General features: G+C 59.9%; 1 protein-coding gene across 16 annotated transcripts in view; it reads left to right on the forward strand.

Moving 5' to 3' along the window:
* Positions 1-20,256, forward strand: part of CRTC1 (CREB regulated transcription coactivator 1) — a 69,496-nt gene extending 49,240 nt beyond the window's left edge. For 7 of the 16 annotated variants that reach the window (XM_081287033.1, XM_081287041.1, XM_081287048.1 and 4 more), the window contains 10 exons: positions 1,028-1,122; positions 3,242-3,327; positions 5,035-5,075; positions 5,504-5,724; positions 10,117-10,250; positions 12,267-12,578; positions 14,607-14,711; positions 17,810-17,896; positions 18,485-18,665; positions 19,590-20,256. In XM_081287033.1, the coding sequence (XP_081143159.1) occupies positions 1,028-1,122; positions 3,242-3,327; positions 5,035-5,075; positions 5,504-5,724; positions 10,117-10,250; positions 12,267-12,578; positions 14,607-14,711; positions 17,810-17,896; positions 18,485-18,665; positions 19,590-19,801 (1,474 nt within the window). In that variant the 3' untranslated portion in view covers positions 19,802-20,256. The remainder of the gene's footprint in view (positions 1-1,027; positions 1,123-3,241; positions 3,328-5,034; positions 5,076-5,503; positions 5,725-10,116; positions 10,251-12,266; positions 12,579-14,606; positions 14,712-17,809; positions 17,897-18,484; positions 18,666-19,589) is intronic. The other 9 variants (XM_081287040.1, XM_081287044.1, XM_081287039.1 and 6 more) reach the window with 7 other exon arrangements.
* The last annotated feature ends 3,935 nt before the right edge of the window (positions 20,257-24,191 follow it).

Consider the following 24,191-nt stretch of genomic DNA (forward strand, 5'->3'; position numbering starts at 1 on the left):
CCAGGGTTCAAGACTCCTTTAACCTGCGCCATTATATCCTTTTCTCCTTGGACCACGTTTCCTCTAGTCACTCTTAGAGGCTGGGATATCTCCACTGGGCGCACATTGGCCCTTAGTCTCCTCCTTGGATTGACAGCTCTGCAGCTGGACCCACGTTTTCCTGTCTAGGAGTTGTTCTGGGGACCCTCCCTCGAGGCACTTCTAGCTGGGAGCAGATTGGCTGACCTGGTCTTTTTTTTTTTTGGTACCAGGGATTGAACCCAGGGGTGCTTAACTGCAGAGCCACATCCCCAGCCCTTTTTTTCTTTTATTTAGAGACAGGGACTCACTGGCTAATACTCGTGAGGCTGGCTTTGAACTTGCAATCCTCCTGCCTCAGCCTCCTGAGCTGCTGGGATTACAGGCGTGGGCCATCATGCCTGGCTCACCCTGGCCTTTCTTGTCAGTTTCCCCACGGGAGTTCCCAGGACGGAGTCTCCACCAGGTTCCTTCCAGGGTCCGACCAGTTGGAGCAGGACTGCCCCTCCCCAGTCAGTTTCCCACCAAGGGGGCACCCAGGGGTCTCTCTGAACCTCCCTTTCTATCCATCACAGCATGTTTGAGACTGAGCCTCTAGAGGACATACTACCCACTTGTGTTTGTCACCAGGAGGGGACCTAGTGACAGGCTGCACACTCAAACCCCCTAAGGCCAGGTCCCTGTGGGACCCTCAGGCCCCCTCGGGGAATTTCAACAGGAAGGGCCATCCTGTCCCTGAAGCCAGGACTCCCTACTGAAGGGGCAGGCAGGGACAGTTGGGAACAGAGGGACAGCTTTGCTGTTGATCTGGATTTCAGTGGGCTTTGTGGACAAAAACTGCCTGAGTCCAGTGGTCCTGTGCAGCAGTTTGAAAAATGACTACATCTGCCACCCTGTCCCATGGGGTGTGTCCTGGGCAGGGCACATAGTGCCAGGGCTGTAGTATGGCTGTGGTCATGACTCTTCTTTATTCTGGGGGGGGTCTCACTGTCTCTCCCCTCTCCCCCAGGACCAATTCAGACTCCGCCCTTCACCAGAGCACAATGACGCCCACCCAGTCAGAATCCTTTACGGGTGGATCTCAGGATGCACACCAGAAAAGAGGTATGAGAGGGGACTCGGTGTCTTTGCTGGGGTCAGGCAAGCCCAGCAGGTGGCCCTTGTGCTCTGGAGGTTGGCAGTCCATGGGTGGACAGGCTTTCAAAGAAGAACCCAGGCTATGCCAAGGACAAGGAGAGGGGCTCAGAGTGGGGCTGCTTGGATTGGGTTTTAAAGGATGCATGGGAGTTTTCTAGGCAGGTTTTAAAGGATGCATGGGAGTTTTCTAGGCAGAGAAAACCCTGCAAATACATGAGAGTCCAGGATTCATGGATTCAGGGTAGGGCTGTGAAGACTGGGTGCTGTTCAAATAATTCTTTCAAATGCAGGGGCAGTGAGCCTATAAAAGGGGCATTTACCAGCTTAGGACTATAATCTAGGGCTGGACCTCTAGCTTCAGGCACTGCTTGATCTAGGATTTCACACTGGACTACTTTCCAGCTGTGCTGGTAAGAACTGTCCCCCGCAGCTCCTGAGCTCATCCTGGCTATAGCGGGTGAGAAAGGGCCCGTCTCTCCCCAGCTCTTGCTAGGTGCCTCCTCTCCAGGCCGCTGTGCCCAGGTCCTCGGCTCTGTCCTGGAGCCAGGCATGGAGGCAGCATCCTGGGAACCTTCAAGGCGAGTAAATGTTTAGAGACTGGGGAGCTGCCAGGCGCAGTGGCACATGCCTGTAATCCATTAATTTGGAAAGCTCAGACAAGAAGATCCAAGTTCAAAGCCAGCCTCAGCAACTTAGCGAGGCCTTGAGCAACTTAGTAAGACCCTGTCTCAAAATAAAAAATAAAAAAGGGCTGGGGATGTGGCTCAGCAGCTAAGTGACCCTGGGCTCAACCGCAGAACCAAAACAGTGAACAGAGCTGGGTAGTGTCATCCAGAGAGGGGTCGTCGACGATGTGAGAGGCCAGGCCCGGGAAGCCCCACGTGCGTGTCATCTGGCCTGAGACCCCGAAGCCGTAGAGTGACCTGGAGTGAAATGCCCAGGTGCCACTTGTTTTGTGATAGTGTTTCACCGGGTGGGTGTATAAATGTGCCAGGAGACCCTGCCGATAGGATTGTCACCAGAACCTGGGCCCTGGGAGTCCCAACAGGCGGGCAACAGGTGCAGGAGGTAGAAGGGCAGGTTCTGGGGTGCCAGCCTGGGTCACCTCCCCCCGGCCTGCAGGCACCACCTGGGGCCTTCTTTCTGAGGCCAGCAGCGAGACTGTCCTCAGATTGCTGCCTGTCCTGGTGGGTCCCCGCAAGCACAGGGCTTTTAGGGGATAGGCAGGCACAAGGATGTCACTGTCCCTGAGGACGCTCTGACCATGGGAGGAAGGCAAGACCGAGACCCTTGCTGCTCAAGAATCCAGCTGGTCTTGGAGTCACAATCAGAGGCATCATTCATCCCTGCGCTCCCAAGAGGGGCCCAGGCAGTGCCAGGGTTTTAGTTCCCCCGCTGCCTCGCCACACCACCTGCCAGCCCACGTGTCACAGAGTGTGTGACAGATCTGGCTGGTTCCTCATGGCGTGCTCAGAGGCGAATGAAAAAATAGCACCTCTAGCAGGTACAGAGGGGAGCCAGCGGCCACTCTTGCCTCGACTGAAAGTCTAAGGAACGGGCTTCAGCCATGGTTCATCTGAGTGATGCCATCCTGTCCCTCTGTCCTGTCCTTCTGTCCTTCTGGACCCTCTTAGAACAGTCGTCACAGCTGATTCACAAAGCTGCTGCCGCTGTGCCCACTGACATCAGGCCTAGGGGCTGACCCCGTGTGCTCGGTGCTGGTGGCCCAAGAGGAGCCCAGCCAGCACGGAGAGGGGGAGCAGCCCAGGTGGGAGAAGACGTCTGCGGGGTGGGGGGGAGCAGCTGCCCACACAGACTATGCTGTCTGCTGCCCATGGAGGTGCCACGGAGGCCGGGTCAGTGCCAGGAGGCGGACTCGACACAGCCGTGGGCTCCAGGGCTTTGGTTTTTATTTCTTTGTAAGATATAGATTCTCAGGCTTATCTGATCTTTTAAAAAATGAGACTCTTTTTTGTAACTTTAGTAGAAGCCCCAGAAATGACCATGAGGAAAGTTCCAGCTTCACCCCGGCCCTGGCCGTCAGGGAGGTTGTCCTCTTTCTGAGTGTCCTCCTCCCCTGTCCCAGTCTTACTATTAACAGTCCCAGGAATGGAGGAGACCACGACCGAAGCAGATAAAAACCTTCCCAAGCAAGCGTGGGACACCAAGAAGGTAAGAGCCTGGGGCTCCGGACACCTGTTCCTTACTCCTTCAGGCCAGGCCAGGACGAGATAACGGAGTGACGCGTGGAGGTGGGTCACCCTCGCAGACCTGCCCCTGCACAGATTTGCCTGTGCCGGGGTTCCGGGGGCCCTTAAGCCTGCTTAATGCTAACAGCAGGACCGTCACACGGCAGAAGCCTCCTGTTAAAACCCATGGCTGGTCAGGCTTCAGTAGAAAGTAGAGCAGCACAGATGGCCCATGCCAGCCCGGCCACGGCCACCTAGGCGTGGGGCAGGAGGACGGTGAGTGTGAGACCCCCCTGGGCAACTGAAGGGAGACCCTGTCTCCAAAAGGAGAAAAACCGCTTCTTCCCTCCAAGAAAGAAATGGAGCAACCGCCCCCTGTCCCTGTCCCAATCTTATTAACAGTCCCAGGAGGCTTTTCAGGGGTGTTGACACAGGAACCCCCCCTTTGGGAATGCAGTTGCAGCGAGGGGGGTGCATTTAGAAGCGCTTATGCAGAGCTTTCGGAATAAGCGGGAACCACCCAAATGTTAGCGGGGGTTTGTTATGAGATGACCCTCAGTCGCTTTGAGTTGGGATTTTTAAAGGAATTCTGAGGAAATAAGAGACACTCGAGGTAATGCGGTTGCCTCGCAAGGTCAGGGTAGGGGTGCTTGAGAAGGAGGGGCTTAGGGTGCAGCAGTCGCCCTCAGCACCACACAAATCAGGAAGAGAAAAAGCAAAAAAATCTAATCCGAATGAAACCGCACAACCACTGAATGTCTGGTAAAGCCGAAAAGTAGGTCCTGGTCCGTTGGCGCAGCTGGATGTCACCTTTCCATTACAGAGAGCAAAACAGGCTAGTGCCTCGGAGGGGAGGGGCCGTAGGGATGGCGGAGAATGAGGAGTGGCTCTTCAGTACTTCAGAAACCCGTTAATGTCTCCCGTAAAGTTCGTGGAAGCTTTTCACAGTATCCTCAGAAAGCTGGTGCCTGCTGGCTCCCTGCCACCACTGTACCTGAGGTGCGGCTGCCAGGCAGAGCCTCCCTCCACCAGCGGGTGCGCCTTCCCCCCCTGGTGGTTCCTGAAAGCTCGTCCAGCAGTGTCGTCCCAGGCCCTGGTGGCAGACTAGAAATTAGAAAACGTGACTCGCTTGGAGGCTCCTCTCAGGAGACGGGACTGTCCTTGTCACGCCCGTGAGGTCAGAAGCACAGTCCTGGGGGCCCTGCCCATAGCCACAGTCCCCAGGCCCCGCAGGATCCCGTCTCCCTGGCCTTCGTGTCCTCCACTCACAGAGGAGCAGACCGAGTCCTGCTGCCCAAACGCTTCCCTGGCACCCCTCCCTGGGGCCAGCCCACAGGGGAGCCGGGGAGGGGCGCCCAGGGCTGTCATGCCCAGCCAGGGAGGCCCCTGCAGCACAGCAGGCCTGGCACTGGGGTCGCAGTTTACTTTTCCATTGCTGAAAGTCCAGAGCCTCGGGCAGCAGAGCAGGGCTGTGGCCCTGAATTCAGAGGCCACTGTGGGCCGTGCCAAATGAAGTGCCTGAGCCAAGGTGGGATTTCTCCCTCCCGCCGTGGTCCGCGTGTTCTGGAAGTGTCCCTAGCCGATAAGCTTGGTGCTCGTGGAACAGCTCTTGGCGCTGTGAGAAGGTCGCACAGTGTACATGAAGAGGCCCCTGGGGTGCTGGCTCAGCCTCTGCTGTCTTCTCTTTCAGACGGGGTCCAGGCCCAAGTCCTGTGAGGTCCCCGGAATCAAGTAAGTCCCCGCGTGGGCTCCCCCAGGCTCCCACCCGCCATGAGCCTGCACGTCCTGGTGAGGGACACCACGGTGGCCACCCAGCAAGTCCTGTCTTGGGCCGGTTCCAGCCCCTTGCTGCCCGAGTCAGAGCCTCCTCAGACATACCCTGTCCCTGGAGAGGACAGCCCTCCCTGGGCCACAGAAAGTGTTGTCCCACCCTCCCCTTCCCCTCCCTGGGGGCAGGCTGCTTCCTGAAGTCGCTGGTGATGCCCCAACAGCCATCTTATGAGCATGGCAGCACCTGACTGAGGAGCGTCATTTTACACCTGCTCGTATTCTCCTGATGGCCCCCTCCTGCCCCTGCCGCAGTTTCTGGGGGCGACCTGGCCTGTCGGCTGGCCGCTGTCCCCAGACCTCACCTCTGCCCCTGTCTGGCCTTCCCCCAGCATCTTCCCATCCGCCGACCAGGAAAACACTACAGCCCTGATCCCCGCCACCCACAACACGGGGGGCTCCCTACCCGACCTGACCAACATCCACTTCCCCTCCCCCCTCCCGACCCCTCTGGACCCCGAGGAGCCCACCTTCCCCGCGCTGAGCAGCTCCAGCAGCACTGGCAACCTCGCCGCCAACCTGACGCACCTGGGCATCGGCGGCGCCGGCCAGGGTAAGGGCCCGAAGCATGGCCCCAAACTCCAGGTGCCCAGGCTCTGCTCCTTGGTAGAGGACTGTCTCCTGAAGGTGGCATGTTCATTCAGATGGTGGCTTCTCAGTCGTGTCCACAGTGCCAGGCACCTGGAGGGTGGAGATGAGGGGTGACAAACCTGCCGCAGGAGCTCAGCATTGCCAGGCTGACCCACAGGGAAGGCCCCCCGCCCTCCCCCCCGCCTAGGCCCAGCCTGGGCAGAGAAGGGTGGGGTGTGAGGGGTGCATGCTGCCTCCAGGGGTCCAGTTGCAGCTTTGAGGGTACCAAGTGGCTTCAGAGAGGCTGGGGAGCCTAGGAGCAGAGCCCCGGCAGTGGGTCATGCTGTCCCCCATCCCTCCTTGCCCCATCCCCTCACTGGGGACAGAAATGGGCCTGACCTGCTCCTTCTCATCACGTCGGACGGCTTGCTTTGTGATACTTTATTCTGGCCCCTCCCTGTTCTTTACACCTGTTCCTCCCCTGGCCTGGTCAGGGCTCGTCCCACGGGCTCTTCGCCTGTCCCAGGAGCTCCCAACTTTGCTCTGTCCCTGTTCTTTCTGGGGATTGTCCACTGGTGGCTCCCTGAGGACTGTGGAGTTATCCCCTTTAACTCCTGTGTTCTCTCTCTCTCTCTCTCTCTCTCTCTCTCTCTCTCTCTCTATCCCCTTTAACTCCTGTGTGTTCTCTCTCTCTCTCTCTGTCTCTCTCTCTCTATCCCCTTTAACTCCTGTGTTCTCTCTCTCTCTCTCTCTCTCTCTCTCTCACACACACACACACACACACACACACACCCTTCCTTTATTAATCTAGACCCGGCAACTCTCCCATCAGGACCTGACCCAGCTTCACCCTTCCTCCTGCTCACTTGCCTCGGCCCTACCCAGCCTCTTCTCTGACCTAGAACATGACCAGCCCATAACCTGCCTCTGTTGGCCTCACCTCCCTCCCCATACAACCTCTGGAGCCCAGGTCACCCTCCACCCTCCTTGCTCCCTGCTTGCCCCACAGCTGGATGAACTCACTCAGGGCCTTTGCACATACTGCCCTGATCCTGTGCTGCTCCCGCTCTACCTACCTCGTCCTACCTGTCCCCTGACTGTCCCCTGACCTCTCATGCTGTGCTGTGTTTCTGTATTTGCTCTTAGCATTTCCACATGTTCTTCAGCTGTCCCTTGCGCTGGGCCTCAATCTCCCAGGTCCCTGCCATGACACCTATACCCTTTGTTTGCTGTTTGGGGTGTGCATTTGCATCTGGGGCAGGCATCTGACTTCCAGAGAAGAGATGCCCCAGGTGGTAGGACAGGCAGAAGAGCTTCTGGGGGGCACATAGCGGGTGTGGATGACACAGGCTCTGTTCCGACCCAGAGCCGTAGAACAAGCCAGCACTCTCCCCACCCGTGAGCCCATCCTGCCTCCGCTGCAGGTTCAGCGGCAGCTCCACGCAGGCTTTTCCATGAGAGCATCACACTCTAAAATGCATACTTGGCAGAGTCCCCCTGGCTGCCCTGGGAGAAGGGGCTCTCAGGAGGGTGTTCAGGGTCTGGAGAGAGGGAATCTCATTGGATGCTTTGCAGGTAGATGACAGGGTGACACCAGCCTGGAATTCAGGTCACCCGAGGTGGGGCAGCGAGCAGGAAGCCCCAGCTTGCTCCTGTTGCAGGTGCCAGCAGGGCAGGGGACAGGCAAAATGATGCCGGGTGTGTGTGTGTGCCCGCGTGCGTGCGTGCTGCTGGGCATCAAACCAAGGTCTCTCCTATGCTAGGCAGGCTTCCTGCTACTGAGCTCCCTCCATTCCCCAGAGACCTGGCCAGACGGGTGGCGCCTGCCCGCACATGGCCTGTGCAAAGTAAAATCCAAAGGTCAGCTCTGGGGCTGCCAGTGCCCCCCCCCCCCAGCCAGTGCAGAAGCCACCAGCTTCCACACCCATTCTCCCCACGCCAGAGCTCCCCCTCCGCTGCCTGTGGGTCCTTGGCAGGCCCCCAGAGCCTGCACCTTCATCCCGCGCCCAGTCTAAACAAGCACAGGAAAGAGCCCTCATGGAGGTGAGAGGCGGCCAGGGTGTGGGCCCCAAGCACCGGCCCAGGAACGCCCGACACCAGTGCCTATGTTTGTGGAGCTGCCGCTCCAGCAGCTCCCGAGCAGGGACTCTGCTTTCTGGGTGCTTTTTAAATAAAGCTGAGCTGCTGGCCACCAGCGCACATGCGTGTTTACCCGCTCCCGGCCCCACCGCTGGCCCCACGGGGAAGAAGAGGCGCGGGGGGCAGCCCCGGCGTCTCACATTTGCAAAAGCTTTGTCCTGGCTGCTTGCCAGGTCTTGGGAGGGGGGCAGGCCCTGGGGGCCCTTCCTGGCACAGCTCCGAGGCCGGCCATGCCTGCCAGCAGGGCTTGCGTGCCACAGGACGGGCTCCTGCCACCTGGCCCACCCGGCCCGCCCTCCTGGCAGCTCTCCCTGCCCGCCCGCCCCAGAGTTCCCCTCCAGCTGGCTGTGTTCCTGCTCCAGAGGTGAGCCAGTTTGCTGAAAGGCATACAATAGCAAGATGCTGTGTTTGCCCTGCTGGCCCGACTGGCCCCTCTGGGGTGGTGGCCGCCCTGTGTGAGGCTGGGCACTCGCCTGGCAGCCCACAGGGAGTTAAAGACTCTTGTATTCAGGACAGATATTGGAGATGGGCAGCCGAAGGGCAAACCATCTGGTGGTGTATTTTGTGTGGTACATGATTGTGTGTGCGTGTGTGTGACTTCAAATCCACATTTAAAAATCAGGCAGTTGGTGTAGAAGCGTTGGTTTCCAGCTTCTCTTGGAGAGAGAAGGCAGGTGACAGCAGGTCAGTGTTCTGTGCTGATGATGAGCCACGGGCCCCACGTCCACCTCCTGCAAGCGCTTAGCACAGGCTGCGCCCCTTACTGAGCCCTGACATCTGCTCCTGACCTGAGCACCAAATGTTCCTTGGCCCCACCAAACATACAAGATAATTGGTGCCCAGACCCAACAGGGCGGCCTGCGGTCCTGACTCCTAGTTTGCTCTGAACAGGTGCCTCCCAGACTTCTCCTGCTTGGGCTTTCATTGATGTCCCCTTGACATCATTGGTCCTGATGCCCAGGGTCTGTGCAGACGCCAGCCCTGCCCCCTCCCATGTGAGCTGAGCAGAGCCAGCAGGGCGTCCAGGGGAAGTCCAGGCATGACCCAGCTTGCCCCAGCGAGCAGCTGCCCCGGGCATGGGGAAGACTGCCTGTCGTCTCCTGGCATGTGCTGGGAGTGTTCCCACAGACCCGTAAACCCGCCGCCCCATCTGCCAGAACACAGTTGCCTTGGTGCCCTGGGCGGATGGGTCCCGGATCTTCCTGGGTGAGTCAGTCAGTTTCAGCCGGCCTTGGCTGCAGGCCAGACTCTCCCAAGCCTGCTTGTGACCTCACTGGGGCTTCATGGTGAACCTGAGTGCAGCTGTTATCATCCTCACCTCACTGACAGGGAAACTGAGTGTCAGGGTGGGTGTGGGTCAGGCTGGGCCCCAGGGTTCCTCTCATGAGGCCTGCTGTGTGCTTGGCACGTGCCCAGGAGAGCCCAGCAGCCCAAACCGCTGCCACCCTGTCCTCGATCTTACCTGCTCTTTCACCACAGTGGTATCCAGGGATCACATTGCTCAGGGTGAGGGCCTCGGAGGCCGGGGTGAAGGAAGGGGCAAGGTGCGGGCTCCTGACAGGAGCCCTGCAGGGACGGGGAGAACGTGAAGGAATCAGGTCTGAGTTGGGCAGCCTGGTGGGGGACACTCTGGTGCAGGAGGATGGCGTGGATTGGGGCACTGTGGAGCCATGAGGAGCTCCTCAGGGAGCGGACATGCTCATTGGAGGAGGAGCACCAAGCCTGTGGAGGAAACCACAGCACAGACTTGCCTAAAGCTAGCTCCGACCTGAGCCCACTTCAGCACAAAAAGGGGGTTTATTGTCTGAAGCCAGAAATACCACTCTGGCTGGAGAGAGCTCAGTCCTTGCCTGTCCCCTTCAGCCCTCCAGCTGATGGATCTTTTCCTTGTGTGGAATGTGCCCCCCCAACAGACAGCCCTTCCTGGAGTTTCCATCCAAAATCCCAAGGCAGGCTCTCATTGGATCAACCTGGTCACATGCCTGTCTGGGGACCAATTGTGCTCCAGGAGTGGGGAAGTGCTGATTGGGCCTGCTGGAGGAGTGGTGGAGTTAACTAGGAAGGCAAGAGGAAGACGGCCGCACTGGGCGGAGAGACTCCCCAGCTTTGGCCATTGGGAAGTGCCCACTGGCTTCTTCTGAGCACCTGGGCTGTCCCTATGCAGTGTGACCGTGGGGGTGTGAGTGTCTTTCGCCTCCCTCACACTGTCCTCCCCGCCTCCCTTCTTCCTTTCCAGGGATGAGCACGCCGGGCTCCTCTCCACAGCACCGACCTGCTGGTGTCAGCCCGCTGTCCCTGAGCACAGAAGCAAGGAGGCAGCAGGCCCAGCAGGTGTCGCCCACCTTGTCCCCACTGTCACCCATCACTCAGGTGCGAGGGTGAGGTGGGTGGGGAAGGTGAGGGCTCAACTCTGCCCCTCCAAGAGGCCCCTGCCCCTTCAGGGGACGATGGAATCCAAGAAGATTCCCTGTTGATTTTCAACCACAGGAAAAATGTACGAGTCAGCGGCCCCCTGTGCCTGACCCAGGCAGAGGCCATGAAAGGGGCTCCTGCGGGTCCCATGAGCATCCTCCACTAAGCTGCTTCCCTTCTTCCTGGTCTAGTTGACTTTTCCGTAATGGAATAGTCAGCAAGCTTGGATTCACTGTTTGCCACAGGGCTCCATCTACTCTCCTCTGCTTCTCATAGTTGGTGTCCCTCTGTCCAAATCGGGTTTTCAACTCACTGTTGTGAATTTTCATGATATTCTTATGGTCCTTTTTCTTCCTGTAAAGTCAGTAGGGACTTTCCATTTTCATTTCTGATTTTAGTATTTTCAGTCACTTTTCTTTGACATGATAAATCCTGCCTTGTAGAGTGAGGGAGGAATTATTTCCTTTTTTTTGGCGGGGGGGAAGAGTTTAAGAAGCATTTCAATTCCTGCTCAGAATCTTTGGTAAAATTCAGTGCATTTTGCCACTGAAACCACTTGGCTCTTGGTCTGTCTTTAGTGGGAGTTTTTTAATGACTGGTTCAATCTCCTTACGTCTCCTGTTTCTGTCGATTTGTTTTTGGTAGTTTGTGGATTCCTAGGAGTTTGTCTGTTTCAACATCTTTTGCTTTGCTTTGTTTCTGTTTTGCTCATCCCAGGGACGGACCCCAGGCCCCGAGCACTCTGGGCTACCCCTCTTCCACTGGGCTACCACCTGTCCCTATTTTTTTAAATTTTTTGGTTTTAACACGGCCACAATGGCACCATCCACCTACAACAGAATGCACAGTAATCCCCCCTCCTGCTGCCAGGCCTGGGCCGGGTGACCACCGCTTGCCTCCGTCTGCTTATCAGTGTGTCTTTCTGGGTCAGAATCCACACAGCCCTGGCCAGCTCCTGCAGCTGTGTGTCTTTGTGGACTGTCTGGATCCTGGGCCTCCTGCCCCTTTCCTTTTTGAAACTCTTTAAAAATTTTTTTTTGAGGAGGGGCGGGTACCAGGAATTGAACTCGGGGCACTTGACCACTGAGCCACATCCCCAGCCGTATTTTGTATTTTATTTAGAGACAGGGTCTCACTGAGTTGCTTAGTGTCTCACTTTTGCTGAGGCTGGCTTTGAACTCGTGATCCTCCTGCTTCAGTCTTCCAAATCGCTAGAGTTACAGGTGTGCCACTGCACCCAGCTGCTTTTTTAATTTTTAAATTTTAAAGTACCTTTATGTATATATTTATTTATTTTTACATGGTGCTGAGGATCAAACCCAGTGCCTCTACCACTGAGCGCTCTACCAGTCAGCCCCAGCCCCTTTCTCGAACCCCACTGCTTATTGGGGGCAGGGCATGTGCCCATGTGCTATAGCTCTTGGGCAGCCATCCTGTCTCAGGGGATGGGATGGGGACCTGGCCCTCCTCACCCTGGGCCTTCCCCCAGGGGCCCCAGGGCTGTGAGTTTCTACACAGAATTTCCAAATACCACCACTACCCTCTGCTTCTTTTCCTCTTGCCAATTCTTTTTTTCAGTTGTAGTTGACACAATGCCTTTATTTTATTTATTTATTTTTATGTGGGGCTGAGGGTCGAACCCAGGGCCTCGCACGTGCTAGGCGAGTGCTCTACCGCTGAGCCCCAGCCCCAGCCCCTTGCCCATTCTGACAAGGACCTGAGCCAGCCTTGGCCCCGTGACTGTACCAGTGTCTCCATAACCCCCACCTTCCCTGTCTCCCCAGCGTGGACAAGGCTTCGCGGCAGGAAGGGCCCTGGGTGGGCTCTGCCCTCCCGAGGCTCTGACTCTCTCATTGTTGGGAGCACCCAGTCCAGGGGCAGAGCCCACGGGGTTTGTCCATCCGTCATTAACAAGTTTGTGGGGCCTCGGGGACCAGGTCCCTGTGGCTCCACCTGATGACCTCTCCTCCCCAGGCCGTGGCCATGGACGCCCTGTCTCTGGAGCAGCAGCTGCCCTACGCCTTCTTCACCCAGGCTGGCTCCCAACAGCCGCCCCCGCCACAGCCCCAGCCCCCGCCACCTCCACCGCCGGCGTCCCAACAGCAGCCGCCCCCGCCGCCGCCTCAGGTGCCCGTTGGCCTACCCCCGGGAGGCCCTCTGATGCCAAGCGCCAGCCTGACGCGGGGGCCACAGCTGCCCCCGCTCGCGGTCACGGTACCGTCCTCTCTCCCCCAGTCCCCCCCAGAGAACCCGGGTCAGCCATCGATGGGGATTGACATCGCCTCGGTAAGCCTGGGACGGTCCTGCAGGGCCTGGCGGGGGGGCTCGTGGAGGAGGAGTCTGGGGGCTGCAGGAGACCCCATTGGGCTGGGCGGATGCCCCCCCCCCCCCGACAGTATGTGTGAGGGTCAGGATAGAAGCAGACCCTGCCCTGGGCCAGGCCAAGCCAGGCCCTCCACGAGGGCTACTGCTGGGACTTCTTAAGCCGAGGTTGTCACCCCGAGTACTGGTGGGGAAACTGAGGCCTGAGCAGGGTCATTGGCCCCAGACTCCTCCAGGGGGCCCCCTCGGGTTTGACTGCTGAGCACTCCTGCTTGCCCTCGCTCCTGCCGGAAGCCGGCCTCCTGGAAGATGCCAGGGCGCTTCCCGTGGCCTGGGGAACAGCATTCTGAAAGCCCGCTCAGGCTGAGGCCAGGGCCTCGTGAGGTGGTTCAGACAGCACAGCCCCTGGGGCAGGGAGCCACAGCCCAGAGCAAGGCACTCCCTGCCAGGGCCAGACGGAGGCTAATGAGTGCTGGGACTGGCTGGGTTAACCCCTGGACCCCCACACCTTCCTGATAATGGGGGTCGCGGCTCCACTGAGGACCATGTTTGGCACACATTTGACCCTCCCGCTCAAGCCTTGGCTCCGGCTGCAGGCTGAAGGCCTTAGAACCTCGTGCTCTGTAAAGAATAGGCACACCTGCCCTGCGTGAAGCAGGCGGCCCTGTGTGGGGACCCGCATGGCCCAGGCTCTTCCTCTGGTGAAATCACAGCAGGCGCCGTGCCCTTGCTCAGGAGCTGGGCTGTCCCTGGAAGCACTGCGTCCCCATCAGGTGCAGAGACAGCCTCTCCAGGGCTCTTGGGTCAGGACTTACTTGGACCACCCAGCACCCCCAGGATCTGCTGGTTTCCACTGGGCACAGACCCGGGTGACCTCTGAGTCTCTGTGCAGACTCAGTGGGGATCATTTCTTCGTGGTCGTTTTCTCCTTGCTGGCTCCTCTGTCACCCATACCCTGTCCCACCTGGACTCCACCCCCTACCCCAGGCTGCTTAAAAAGGGCCACTGAGAAAATGGAGGTGAAGCAGTATTGGGGCCCTGGGTCAATTGAACTGGACCTCATTGAATCACAGGCTCAGAGAAGTTTGGCAGTTTGCCTGGAGGCACACAGCATGGCCAGGTTGGATCAGGACCAGAGTGGGGTCTAAATCTAGGTCCTAGCCTGGCCTGCGCTGCCTTCACTGGGTCTGGCTCAAGGAAGTGGTCAGATCCCTCAGAGGTCTCTCAGATGGCATAACCCAGGCAGGCTTGTCCCTGGGGAGGCCTGCAGTGGTGAGCACACAGTGCTGAGAGCCTGTGGCACGTCCAGGGACAGCCCTCCTGTCAGCCCCAGTGACCAGGGTGGGCCAGGTTCGCCCCTGCTGAAGACTGTTGGGAGCAGAGGTCATGCTCTGCCTGCCCTGCTGGGCTTCTCCCGCCCTGTGTGTGAGGGGCGCATGCTCAGAGGGGCATGTGCCCATGGGGTGTGGGCACTGGTGGTCCTGCGTGTATATAGAGGCGTGTACTTGTGTGTCTGGCTATGAGTACATGGGTGCGGGGGTGTGGGGGCTTGTGTGAGTGCAGACTTGTATCTGAGTGCACAAATGGGTGTGTGCACGCGCCTGGATATACGTATGTACACACATTTGTGTAGATGTGCATGTGGGTGTGCACACGTGGCTGTTGCATGTGGGTGTGGGTGTGTGCACATGGCGCTCTCAGCTCTGAGGTGCCCGAGTCCAGGTTGACTCTCCAGTCCCCTCCTGTGGCCCTGGGAAGGCGGGGAGGGAGACCCGTGCTGGGCTCTCGCAGCCCGCTCTTCACTGGAGTCCTCAGGCTCAGACGCAGCTCCAGGTGCCCGGGGTGCCCTGGCGACCTGTGTTGGCACCCACCGTCAAGGCATGTGTGGTGGGAGCCTGCTGGGAGCTCATGGGACCAGCCGCTCCCAGGAAACCAAGATGGGCCCCCGTGCTTGGGGAGCTAGGCCGCGGTCTGACCTGTCTGTCGTCGCAGGCGCCGGCTCTGCAGCAGTACCGCACTAGCGCGGGCTCCCCGGCCAACCAGTCTCCCACCTCGCCTGTCTCCAATCAAGGCTTCTCCCCCGGGAGCTCCCCACAAGTAAGGGACGCCGCCTCCCCTCGCCTGGCCCCGCACTGCAGCCTGCTTCGTGTCCCTGTGTGCCATCGTCTGCTTCACTGCTCACCCATCCCATCTTGTTCCTTCCATGGACCGGGGCTGTGCACGCACCGGGCTGCACCAGGCGGGCCCTGGGGACAGACCACCACCTGGGCCATGTGGAGGAGGACATGCAGCCTCTGCCACCACTTGGTGCCTTCATGGTCTCTGCCAAGCCTGCTAGGGATAATGGGGTTCCTCATCCAAGCCTGTCACATGAGCAGTGGCTGTGGTGGTCACCCCACCAAGGGACTCGGTGACGACTCTCTCAGTGTCCTTAGGCCCTCAGGACTCGTGGCAGTGTGTGGCCGAGAGCAGGAGCCCAGGCTTGGCCACCCTGCAGCCTCGAGCTTCAAGGCTCCTGAAGGGGCGGTGGACTCCCTTTCAGGGCACAGTTCACTTGACCTTCAGTGGTGGCAGCCCCGACTTCTCAGCTCGTCTCTCCCCTCCACCCTGCAGGAAGGCATGTCCCTTGGCTGCTAGGCCCCAAGCCTAGGTCAGTCTACTGAGCCCCTCTTGCCCCATCTGTGGATGAACAGACTGAGGCCGAGTCCAAGCTCCAGGTGACAGGGCAAGATGTGACTTCATCAGACGCGGGTTTTCCTGCCGGTGGGTGCAGGTCTAGGTGTCTTAGGACCCCTTGGTCCTGCTCAGCCTCTCCGCCCGCCCAGGCTCCCTGCGCTGGTGGCTGTTCGTGTGGCTCTGGTGTGAGGTGTGGTCTTGGCTTCAGCGGGTCCCATGTTTCGTTCAGAACTTCCATCAGGGGACCCCACTTCCTAGGCAGAGACCACCTCATCCCCAAAATGTCCTAGAAGCCACTGCAGGGCCCAAGGTCATGAAGACGTTCCCTTGACCCTGGCAGAGGGATGAGAGGCTCCGCTCCCTGGCGAGGCGGGGAGACTGCTTCCTTCTAGGGGACCCTGCAGGAATGAAGACAGACTCCCTTGTCCCTTGCTGAGGTGGCCTCTCTGCTGTCTCCAGCATCCAGACCACATGAGTGGGTCATCCTCCCCCTCAGCCAGGGCTCTGCGGGGACTCCTGCCCGCAGCCCCGCTGCACAGCAGTGGCGGGGTGGTGGTGACCTCGAGTTACACCTGCTCAGCCTGGTGACCGCACAGCCCGTTCCACCCACGCTGCGCTGAACTCTGGTAACACATCTGGTCTCGTCACGCGGCGCTGCTGTGGGGAGGGCCTAGAGATGCCATTCAGGTGGGCCCCCATGTGCTGGGCAGGGCAGGAGGGCTTCTCCCTGGAGGGAGTCGGCTGAGGGTCACTTCATTCTTTGCCACCAACCAAAATGCTGTGGTCCGGCTGGGTAAGAGCGTGCCGCTGGCTCGGCCGCCTGCCCGTCTGCTGTGTACTGGTGTGGGCAGCGGGGGCTCGAGGCGAAGTGGCTTGGGGCTCCCTCAGAAGCAGAAGGTGCTGGGAAGAGACCATACCTGGTTTTCTGCCTGCAGCTGGGTCTCCACAGATGCGCTCATCAGACCCCTGGGCCTGGGCCACCCCAGCCTGCCCCACCCTGCCCGGCCCACACCTGCCACCTCTGTCCTCAGTTGGCCATTGTGTCTGTCCCAGTCAGGCCCGGCCCCAGGCCTCTCCCAAGCTGACGTCCTGGCCACCCACAGGGCAGCCTCACAAGAGACACCTTGGCCATCAGCGCCCCTGTGTGTCAGGGCCAGGGCCACAGGGACAGGATCGGGCATCATCTCAGAAGCCCAGTCCCTCCCAGCACCTGCCCCCAGCCTCGCCAGCTGGGTGAAGCCTGCACTCTCCGCTTCCTTCTCACTGGACGGTACCAGCCACGGCCCTGCAGCCCCTTGGCAAAGCCTGAAGCAGGTGGTTGTGTCTGGACCACGCTGGGGAAGGCACCCGGCCGTGGGTGCGTCGGGCTCACCCCAGCTCGAAGCTGTGGACTCTGGGCTTCGGGGATTTGCCACTTTGTTCTCTTCCTCAGTCCCCCTCTTTAACTCCTCACTGGCCTTCGATGGCTCATCCGTCACTGTGACTCCAGTCAGAGTGGGCATCTGCCCCTTCTGCTCTTGGTCCACTGACCCCAGGGGGCTAAGGGTTTGCTGTCAACCCAGATTGAAGCGTTGAGTTGTCTTAGCACCTGGGGTCTTCCCAAGACCACTCCGACGGGGAGCCCAAGGGCCAGGGGGCCAGGGCGTTTGGTCTGTGGAGATGGTCTCTGAGACGTGGTGTGCTGGGCACCCTGTCCTGCACAGGTAGAAGCAGGCTGGAGTTCCCAGCCTTGGGGTGCTCCTGGACCTCTGGTGGCTGCAAGGTCACTCCAGAGCTCTTTTCTAGGCCTTATTCATCAGGGGCTTGGGATGTGACTTGGCCACTTGCACAGCCCAGCTAGGCTCTGTCCCCTGTCTTTTAGTTGTGGGCTCCAAGCACACCTTTACAGCATTCCCACCACCCATGAGTCCCCTAGTCCCCTCCTCCTCTCCCAGGGACAGCCCATGCCCCTTCCTCTGAGCACGTCTGGCTGAGACGGGACGCGGCAGGTGGCCTCCCCGTGCGGGCCTCAGGCCTCTCTCTGCTCCTGTCTGTACTCGCTTGGCCAGTGGCCAGCTCTGTGCATCGTCCTGTCCAAGTATGTGTGCCCTGTCTCCTGTCTTCCTGGGGGCCCATCGGGTTCCCCAGTGCACGTTCTGTCGTGAATGTAACGTCCAGGCACCTTCTGTCTTGGCCCCTCTCCCAAGTCACCTCTGAGGCTTCCAGGTCTCTCATCTGGCAGCCCCACCTTCTCCATGACAGAAGTGGGGTCTCCACACCCAGCTCAAGGGGAGTTGGGGGTGGTGTCTTGGAGGGTATCAGGGTGCAGACACCCCAGGTGGAAGGAAGCAGTCATCCAGGACCGGGACGCACCCACGGACCCCAAGATAAAAGTCATCAGCCTTCTGCGTCCCAGGGAGCTCCGGGGGCCTTTCTCCCTGTCCAGCCAGGGCCTGGGAGCGCCAGTCCTGATGGGCCCTGGTCCACCCCTGCCCAGTCTTGGGGGCCATGACCACAGCAGGCCTCTCTTCTGTCTGCAGCACTCGTCCGCCTTGGGCAGCGTGTTTGGGGACTCATACTATGAGCAGCAGATGGCAGCCAGGCAGGCCAATGCTCTGTCCCGCCAGGTGAGGGGGCGCCCAGGCCACCGGCTGGTGCCCACAGCACATGCTCGCCAGGACCCAGACCTTGGGGGCAGGGCCGCACGCACTCAGGGGACCCTGCCCACCCCTTGGCTTCGCTCCTCAGTCCCTGTCCTGTCTTTGAGCTGTGGAGGCCAAGGCCCCAGCAGAGGTGGCTCTGTCTGGCTGGCAGAATGGAGTCCGAAGGTAGAGGGGGAGGAAGGGCAGGCCTCGACCAGGCAGGGACAGGGCAGCGACTGTCAGAGCAGTGCCTTGGCGTGGGCCGTGCACGTGGGTTGCCGGGAGGCTGTGCTGGCTTTGCGTGGAGGCCGGGGCAGGGACGCCGGGGCAGAGGAGGTGTGGCTGTGGCCTGGAGCACTCACTTGCTCATCTGTCCATCTGTCCCATCCATCCATCCATCCATCCATCCATCCATCCATCCATCCAGTCTTGAGTGCCGGGGAGGCCCTGGGGCCTGGGGGCTCACGCTCAGCCGCTTTGGATGCCAGGCCCCCTGCAGGGGCATCCTGGGGCTGCAGGTGGCAGCCGGGAGCCCTGGGTGGTCCTCACGGCCTGGCACGCTTGCCTTGCCAGCTGGAGCAGTTCAACATGATGGAGAACGCCATCAGCTCCAGCAGCCTCTACGGCTCCGGCTCCACACTCAACTACTCGCAGGCGGCCATGATGGGCCTCACGAGCAGCCACGGGAGCCTGCAGGACACGCAGCAGCTGGGCTACTCCAGCCACAGCGGCATCCCCAACATCATCCTCACAGGTGAGGCTGGCAGGCCCGTCGCAGGCCCAGTGCCCAGGGACAGCATGACCGCCGGGAGAGGGCTCGGCTCCAGCAGGAGACTGAGCTGGGCTGCCTCCCTGCCCTCAGCCCAAGGGTTCAGCGGGACAGGGCCCCAAGGAGGCCAGATCCCTCCCACACCTTGAACTCCACCCGCTCCTGGGCAGGACGGGCCAGGGAAACACCTAGGCCCTGGGACAGGCATCCAGCACTCTGTGCAAAGCCAGTCAGGAACCCGCTGCCCAGGTACCTAGGGGACACGCAGCCCCATCCTGCATGGCACGGATGAAATCACCCAGCACAAAACCCAGGCATTCAGTGGCCACCCCCACCCCTGTCTTCACCAGGGCTGCTGGGGAGTCCCCACTGGCACCTCTAGGATACGGAGGTCACATTCAGAGCCCCTGGTGCCCTTTGTGGGAATCCTGACCTCCCACCCCTGGGTCAGGCAGTGGGCAGAGGTGGATGCCCAGGGACTCCTAAGACAGGGCTGCTCTCTGATGGCGCGGCTGCCCAGGGAGACGGGGACTCTGAAGCCCATGTCCCAGCTCTGCAAACAGGCGCAGCGCCTCCCCCAGGGCGGTAGAGGGAGGAGCCAGGTTCCTTCCTGGACAGCAGCTGGGCCCGGTTGGGGACAAGTGCCCTTTGTACCTGCACCCAGCCTGCCTCTCATGGCCCTTGGGGCTTCAGCCCTGGGGCACTGCTGACATCTAGTGTCGGGTCATTCTCTAAGGTGGGTACTTTCCTGTGCCTCCACCCACCAGATGCCAGCAGTGTCACTTCCCACAGTTGTGACAACCAGAATGTCTCCAGACCTTGGCAGTGTTCCCTGGAGGGCAGGTCTGACATTGCTGGAGGCTGGGAGCCAGGGAGGCCAGGCTGAGCTGTACTATTTGTCTCTCCTAGTGACAGGAGAGTCCCCTCCTAGCCTCTCTAAAGAACTGACCAGCACTCTGGCCGGGGTCAGCGATGTCAGCTTCGACGCTGACAACCAGTTCCCCCTGGATGAACTCAAGATCGACCCCCTGACCCTCGACGGACTGCACATGCTCAATGACCCTGACATGGTCCTCGCTGACCCGGCCACTGAGGACACCTTCCGGATGGACCGTCTGTGAGCGGCCATGCCTGGCACAGTGCCGCCGGTCCATGGTCTCCGACGGCGTCCCTCCAAGCCTGGGGGCGGCCACACTCCGTCCCTCGCAAACGGCCGAGCTTGTGATTCTGAGCTTGCAATGCCGCCCGGCGCCCCCACCAGCCCGCCCCCGGTTGTTCACCTCCCGCTGAAGCCCGGCGAGGCCCCGAGCTGGGCCCTCCGTCCGTCCGTCCGCCTAGGGCCAGGCTGGGGTCAGAGGCTGTGAGTCCTCACTCCCGCAGACCCTCCCTGCGCTCGCTCCTCTCCTACCCCGGGGCCGGCCGCGAGCCCCCCACAGGATGCTGAGAGTGGGGTGTCAGGAGGCTTGGGGTGGGTGTCTGGGCCGAGGTGCACTTTCCGACTGTTGATGAGCTCTCACTGCCTTCCTTCATCCCGTCCCCGCGACCCGCCATCCCCAGCCCTCGATCAGGTAGACAGCGGCCCACCTGCTGAGGCAGCAGGTGCCACCTGCTGAGGCAGAAGGTGCCAGAGGAGGGACAGGCAGAGTGAAATAAACACTATTTTGATGGCCGTCTTCTATTTTCTGAGCACACTCAAAAGCACTAGGCGCTGTCCCGGGCGAACGTTAGGTGTGACCCAGCATGCGGAGCGGCCGGCGCCCCCTCACCCTCCCACCCCTTCAGCCCAGCCAAGGCCTTCTGTCCCGAGATGCCCAGACAGGCGGAAGCAGACCACAGCTGCCCCGGGCAGGGATGACCTGGGGTCTTTATCTCCCTCTCCCTGTCCTGTGGTCACATTAGAGGTACATACTGTTACTAAGGCATGGGGGGTCGGGCGGGTAGGTGGCCAGGGAATCTCTGTCGTGATTTTTTTTTCTTCTTTGGTTTGTATTTACATTTGGTTGTAGATGAGTAGCTGAATCTTTCCAGCCAACACTTGCCTGAGAGCATGATTTTATAATCCCAGAATCCTGTGTTCCCCATTTTTAAGCTAACTGGAAACGTGGGCTGATAAACCTAGGAGCGGTGGCCGCCCGCAGGCCCAAGCCCGAGCCTCGGACTTTCTTAAAGGCCACCTAAGGCCCCGCCTGTCAGAAGCTCATGATGGCTAAAGAGGCCGCTGTTGGTGCATGAAGCAGACTTTGGGGACGTAGCCCATTTTATGGGAGGGTCTCTGCAAGACCTGACTCCACCTGCTGCTCCTCAGTGTGTCCCCAAGCCTCACCTTGAAGACCCCATGACTGGGGCTTCTGCGCCAAGGGCATCAGGACCAGTGGGAAAGAGTGGACCCCTGAGAGCCAGGGCAGAGCTGGCCTTTCGTCTCCTGCACCCTGCCCTCTCTGGCTCCCGGTCCAGGCCTCTGATGGGCCTTGTGTCCCAGCCACCAGTTTTTGGTGCCTCTGCCAGGGCCGAGGGGACTTGGAGGCAAAAGGCAGCGTGTGTCTTAGTGGCAGGTTTCCAGGTGCTTTGAGAAGTGCCTCTGGAGGCCAAGGTTGCAGTGGGGCACCCGGAGTGGCCTCAGACACTGCCACCACAGGCCCTGTGACAGGCAGTGGCACAGCTGTTTTCTGTCTCCCGCTCTGGGATGTGACACTCTTGGGTTTTTCCTCTGGGTTGCACCTTGACGCCCTCGCCTGCGCCTCTGCCCACCAGGCTGGCACCTTCTGCTGGGTGCGTTTCTTTGTGGTGTCGCAGCTGCCACCTCCGCCAGGTCACAGGAGCCCTCATTCTGTCCTCCGGAGCTGCATTTGATACTAGCACCGTTCCTCCCTCTCCTTCCCAGTGACACTGTTAGCACATGGCCAAGCAGCCAGGTGGCAACTGTCCTGGGTCACTGTGCACCTGCTGCTGTCCATCACTCTGGGCTTGAGCACAGCATTAGACAGTGTCCAGGTCACAGCCCATTCTGCTGCTGGGATGGGGGCCGGAAGCAAAAAGTGGGGACATTTTTTTTTTTAAGAAAGACTCTGTACACGGGAGGCTTTGGTTACATTAGACTTGTATGTAGAACTTTAAAAAATGGCCTTAATAAAATCCCACACAACCTGCCTGGGCACAGTTTTCAAATAAGGTGTTGGGGACCTCACAAAGGAGCCTCATGGGCCGCCACTAACTGTCCATCGAGCCACTGGCTAATGCCACCGCCAATGCTTTTTCAGGCTCTTGGTGCAGACAAGCAAGAGAGGAGGGACAGTGCCCTCTGAGCATCCCAGGTTTGTGGCCCGTCTCCAGTGTCCCACAGCCAGGACCACAGGTGACATTGTATTAACGCAGTGGCCTTGGCTCATCGCCAAATTCTTTTTCCAGTGGGACTGAGGTGATCAAGGTCAGGGCTTCCTGGGAAGGTGCGGGGCCTTGTTCGTTCTCGGGGCCAGCTGGGAGCCAGCAGCCAGGCGTCCCCGTGTTCTGGAAACGCTCACCCCCTCTGCACCTGGGCAGGCCACCTGGGCTCTGTAACCGGATTTTGTGGGGGTCTTTTTTTAGATGTCACTTCTCTACTAAATATTCCTGAATTGCCAAGACTTAAACAAGACAGTTTAAGGGAACCAGCCCTGTGCTTTGTGACGTGAAAATACTGTGATTTAGACTCGCTGCACCAGGAGGGCCAGGCCAGGGGCCCCTGCAGCATGTATATAGCCCCGCCGCTCGTGTCCTCGTTTGGGACAGGCTTGGATACTTGGCCCTTGCCAGGTCAGAGGCAGGGCCAGGCCAGCCGTTCCCCCAGCCCTACCCATGTACTCCCGGCTTTGGCCAGGCCCCTCCGCTTTGCAGACCCTCCCCCAGGGCAGAAGCAAGACAGGGGGCTTCTGAGAACACCACGTCCCCACCGCCTCTTCTACCCCCGCCCTCTGGGTCCCAGGGGGGTGCATTTGCTCCCTCACAAGGCTCAGAGCCAGAGCCTCCGGGTCAGCCCCTTTGTGCTCCAGGCGTTTTGCTCCACAGGGCCCCACTTGGGACACTCCTATCTGGTGCCACCTTCTTGTGGCTCTTCAGTGCTATGGAGGAAGATTCTGACATAGTGTGATTTCTCCAGGTGGCCCAGCTCTCTGGAGGACACAGCAGGGTCCCCTACAGAGGCCCGTGTTTCTTGGTGGGGCATGGAATGGTGGCCAGTGGCCTTTTGATGGACGTGGGACATCACAGCCAGGGCTGCTGGCCAGCAGCTGCCTATAGCCACTTGGGGGCACAGCCCAGGGAGGGATAGGCAGGGCCAGACAGCTGGGCAGCCACCCTGTGTCAGTGCCTGTCCCTAGAGGGGGCTCAGGGACCCCCAGCCCTCCTGTCTTGGTGGGTCCTCAGCTGGTCCAAACCAAACACTCTTCCAAATCCCCACCTGATCTGGCTCCCGGTTTTCTGTATTTCCAAAGAAGGCCTCGAGCGCCTGGCGAGCTGGGCGTGGTGAGGCCAGGTGGTACTGGGCCTCCACGCCCTCCAGTGGTTCCTGATGCAGCTGGTGGCCAGAGGTCACAGGGTCCTCAGTGTGGGGGTGGGATGACGGGCCCTCAGCACCAGGGGCCCCAACGCCAATGATAGGAAGTACCCTTGAGCCTGGTGCATTGTCACCCTGCAGGTGACACTCCAGGTGAGGGGACCATGGCTCCTGGAGCCCTCCCCACATGGCCTGGAGAGCTTGGGGAAAACTCAATCCTTTACAACCCCCTGAGGATGCTTGGGGTGCGGAGGCAGCAGGGTCCCTTTAAGCCGCATTCTCCTTGGCCCCTGAGTCCCCATTTCCTACAGGGGTCTTCTGGCATTTGACTTGGTGTCCTTGGGACATCCCCCTCAGGCATGCCCAGTCAACTTGGCCTGAGCCAACCATGTCCTTGGGTTCTTTCCAAGGAGTTCCGGCCAGCCAGGGCTCGGGTACCACTCAGAGCCCTCTGTGTGGTATGAGTGTCCCTTCTACCTTTGTCACCCAGGGACAGGAGGTGGGTGACCTGCATCCCAGGCCTGGGTGCGAGGCTACTCCCAAAGGCATGGGGTCAGGAGTGAGCCCCATGGGACCTGAGCCTCAGTTTCCCTCCTGTCACTTTTTAAACCCGAAGGTCTCAGGGCCCCCGGCTCCCTGGCCAGGGTCGGGGGGCAGAGGCTGGCCTTGGGATGGTGCTGGTTCCAGATGGCTCCATCCACCTTTCTCCGCGTGGCTCCTGTTGGGGGTGGTCTCACAGGGTTCTGGGTCTGGGATCAATCCATGTTCGGCCTTGCCCAGCCCAGCTGGTCAAGCACTTCTGACCTCCTGCCCACTGGGGACATGGGGACGTAGCCATGGCCTCCCACCACACCCCGGAGACTGGGCTTTGGCAGCCCAGGTCCACAGGTCCTGCCTTGCCCCCACTAGGAACTGCCCCCCAGGGGCTGGACAGCCCCATTGATATATGCAAACCTGCTGGTCCAAGCCCCGCCCTGCCCATG

This window comes from Spermophilus citellus, assembly GCF_964194105.1.
Source record: "Spermophilus citellus genome assembly, chromosome: 3".
Taxonomy (NCBI): domain Eukaryota; kingdom Metazoa; phylum Chordata; class Mammalia; order Rodentia; family Sciuridae; genus Spermophilus; species Spermophilus citellus.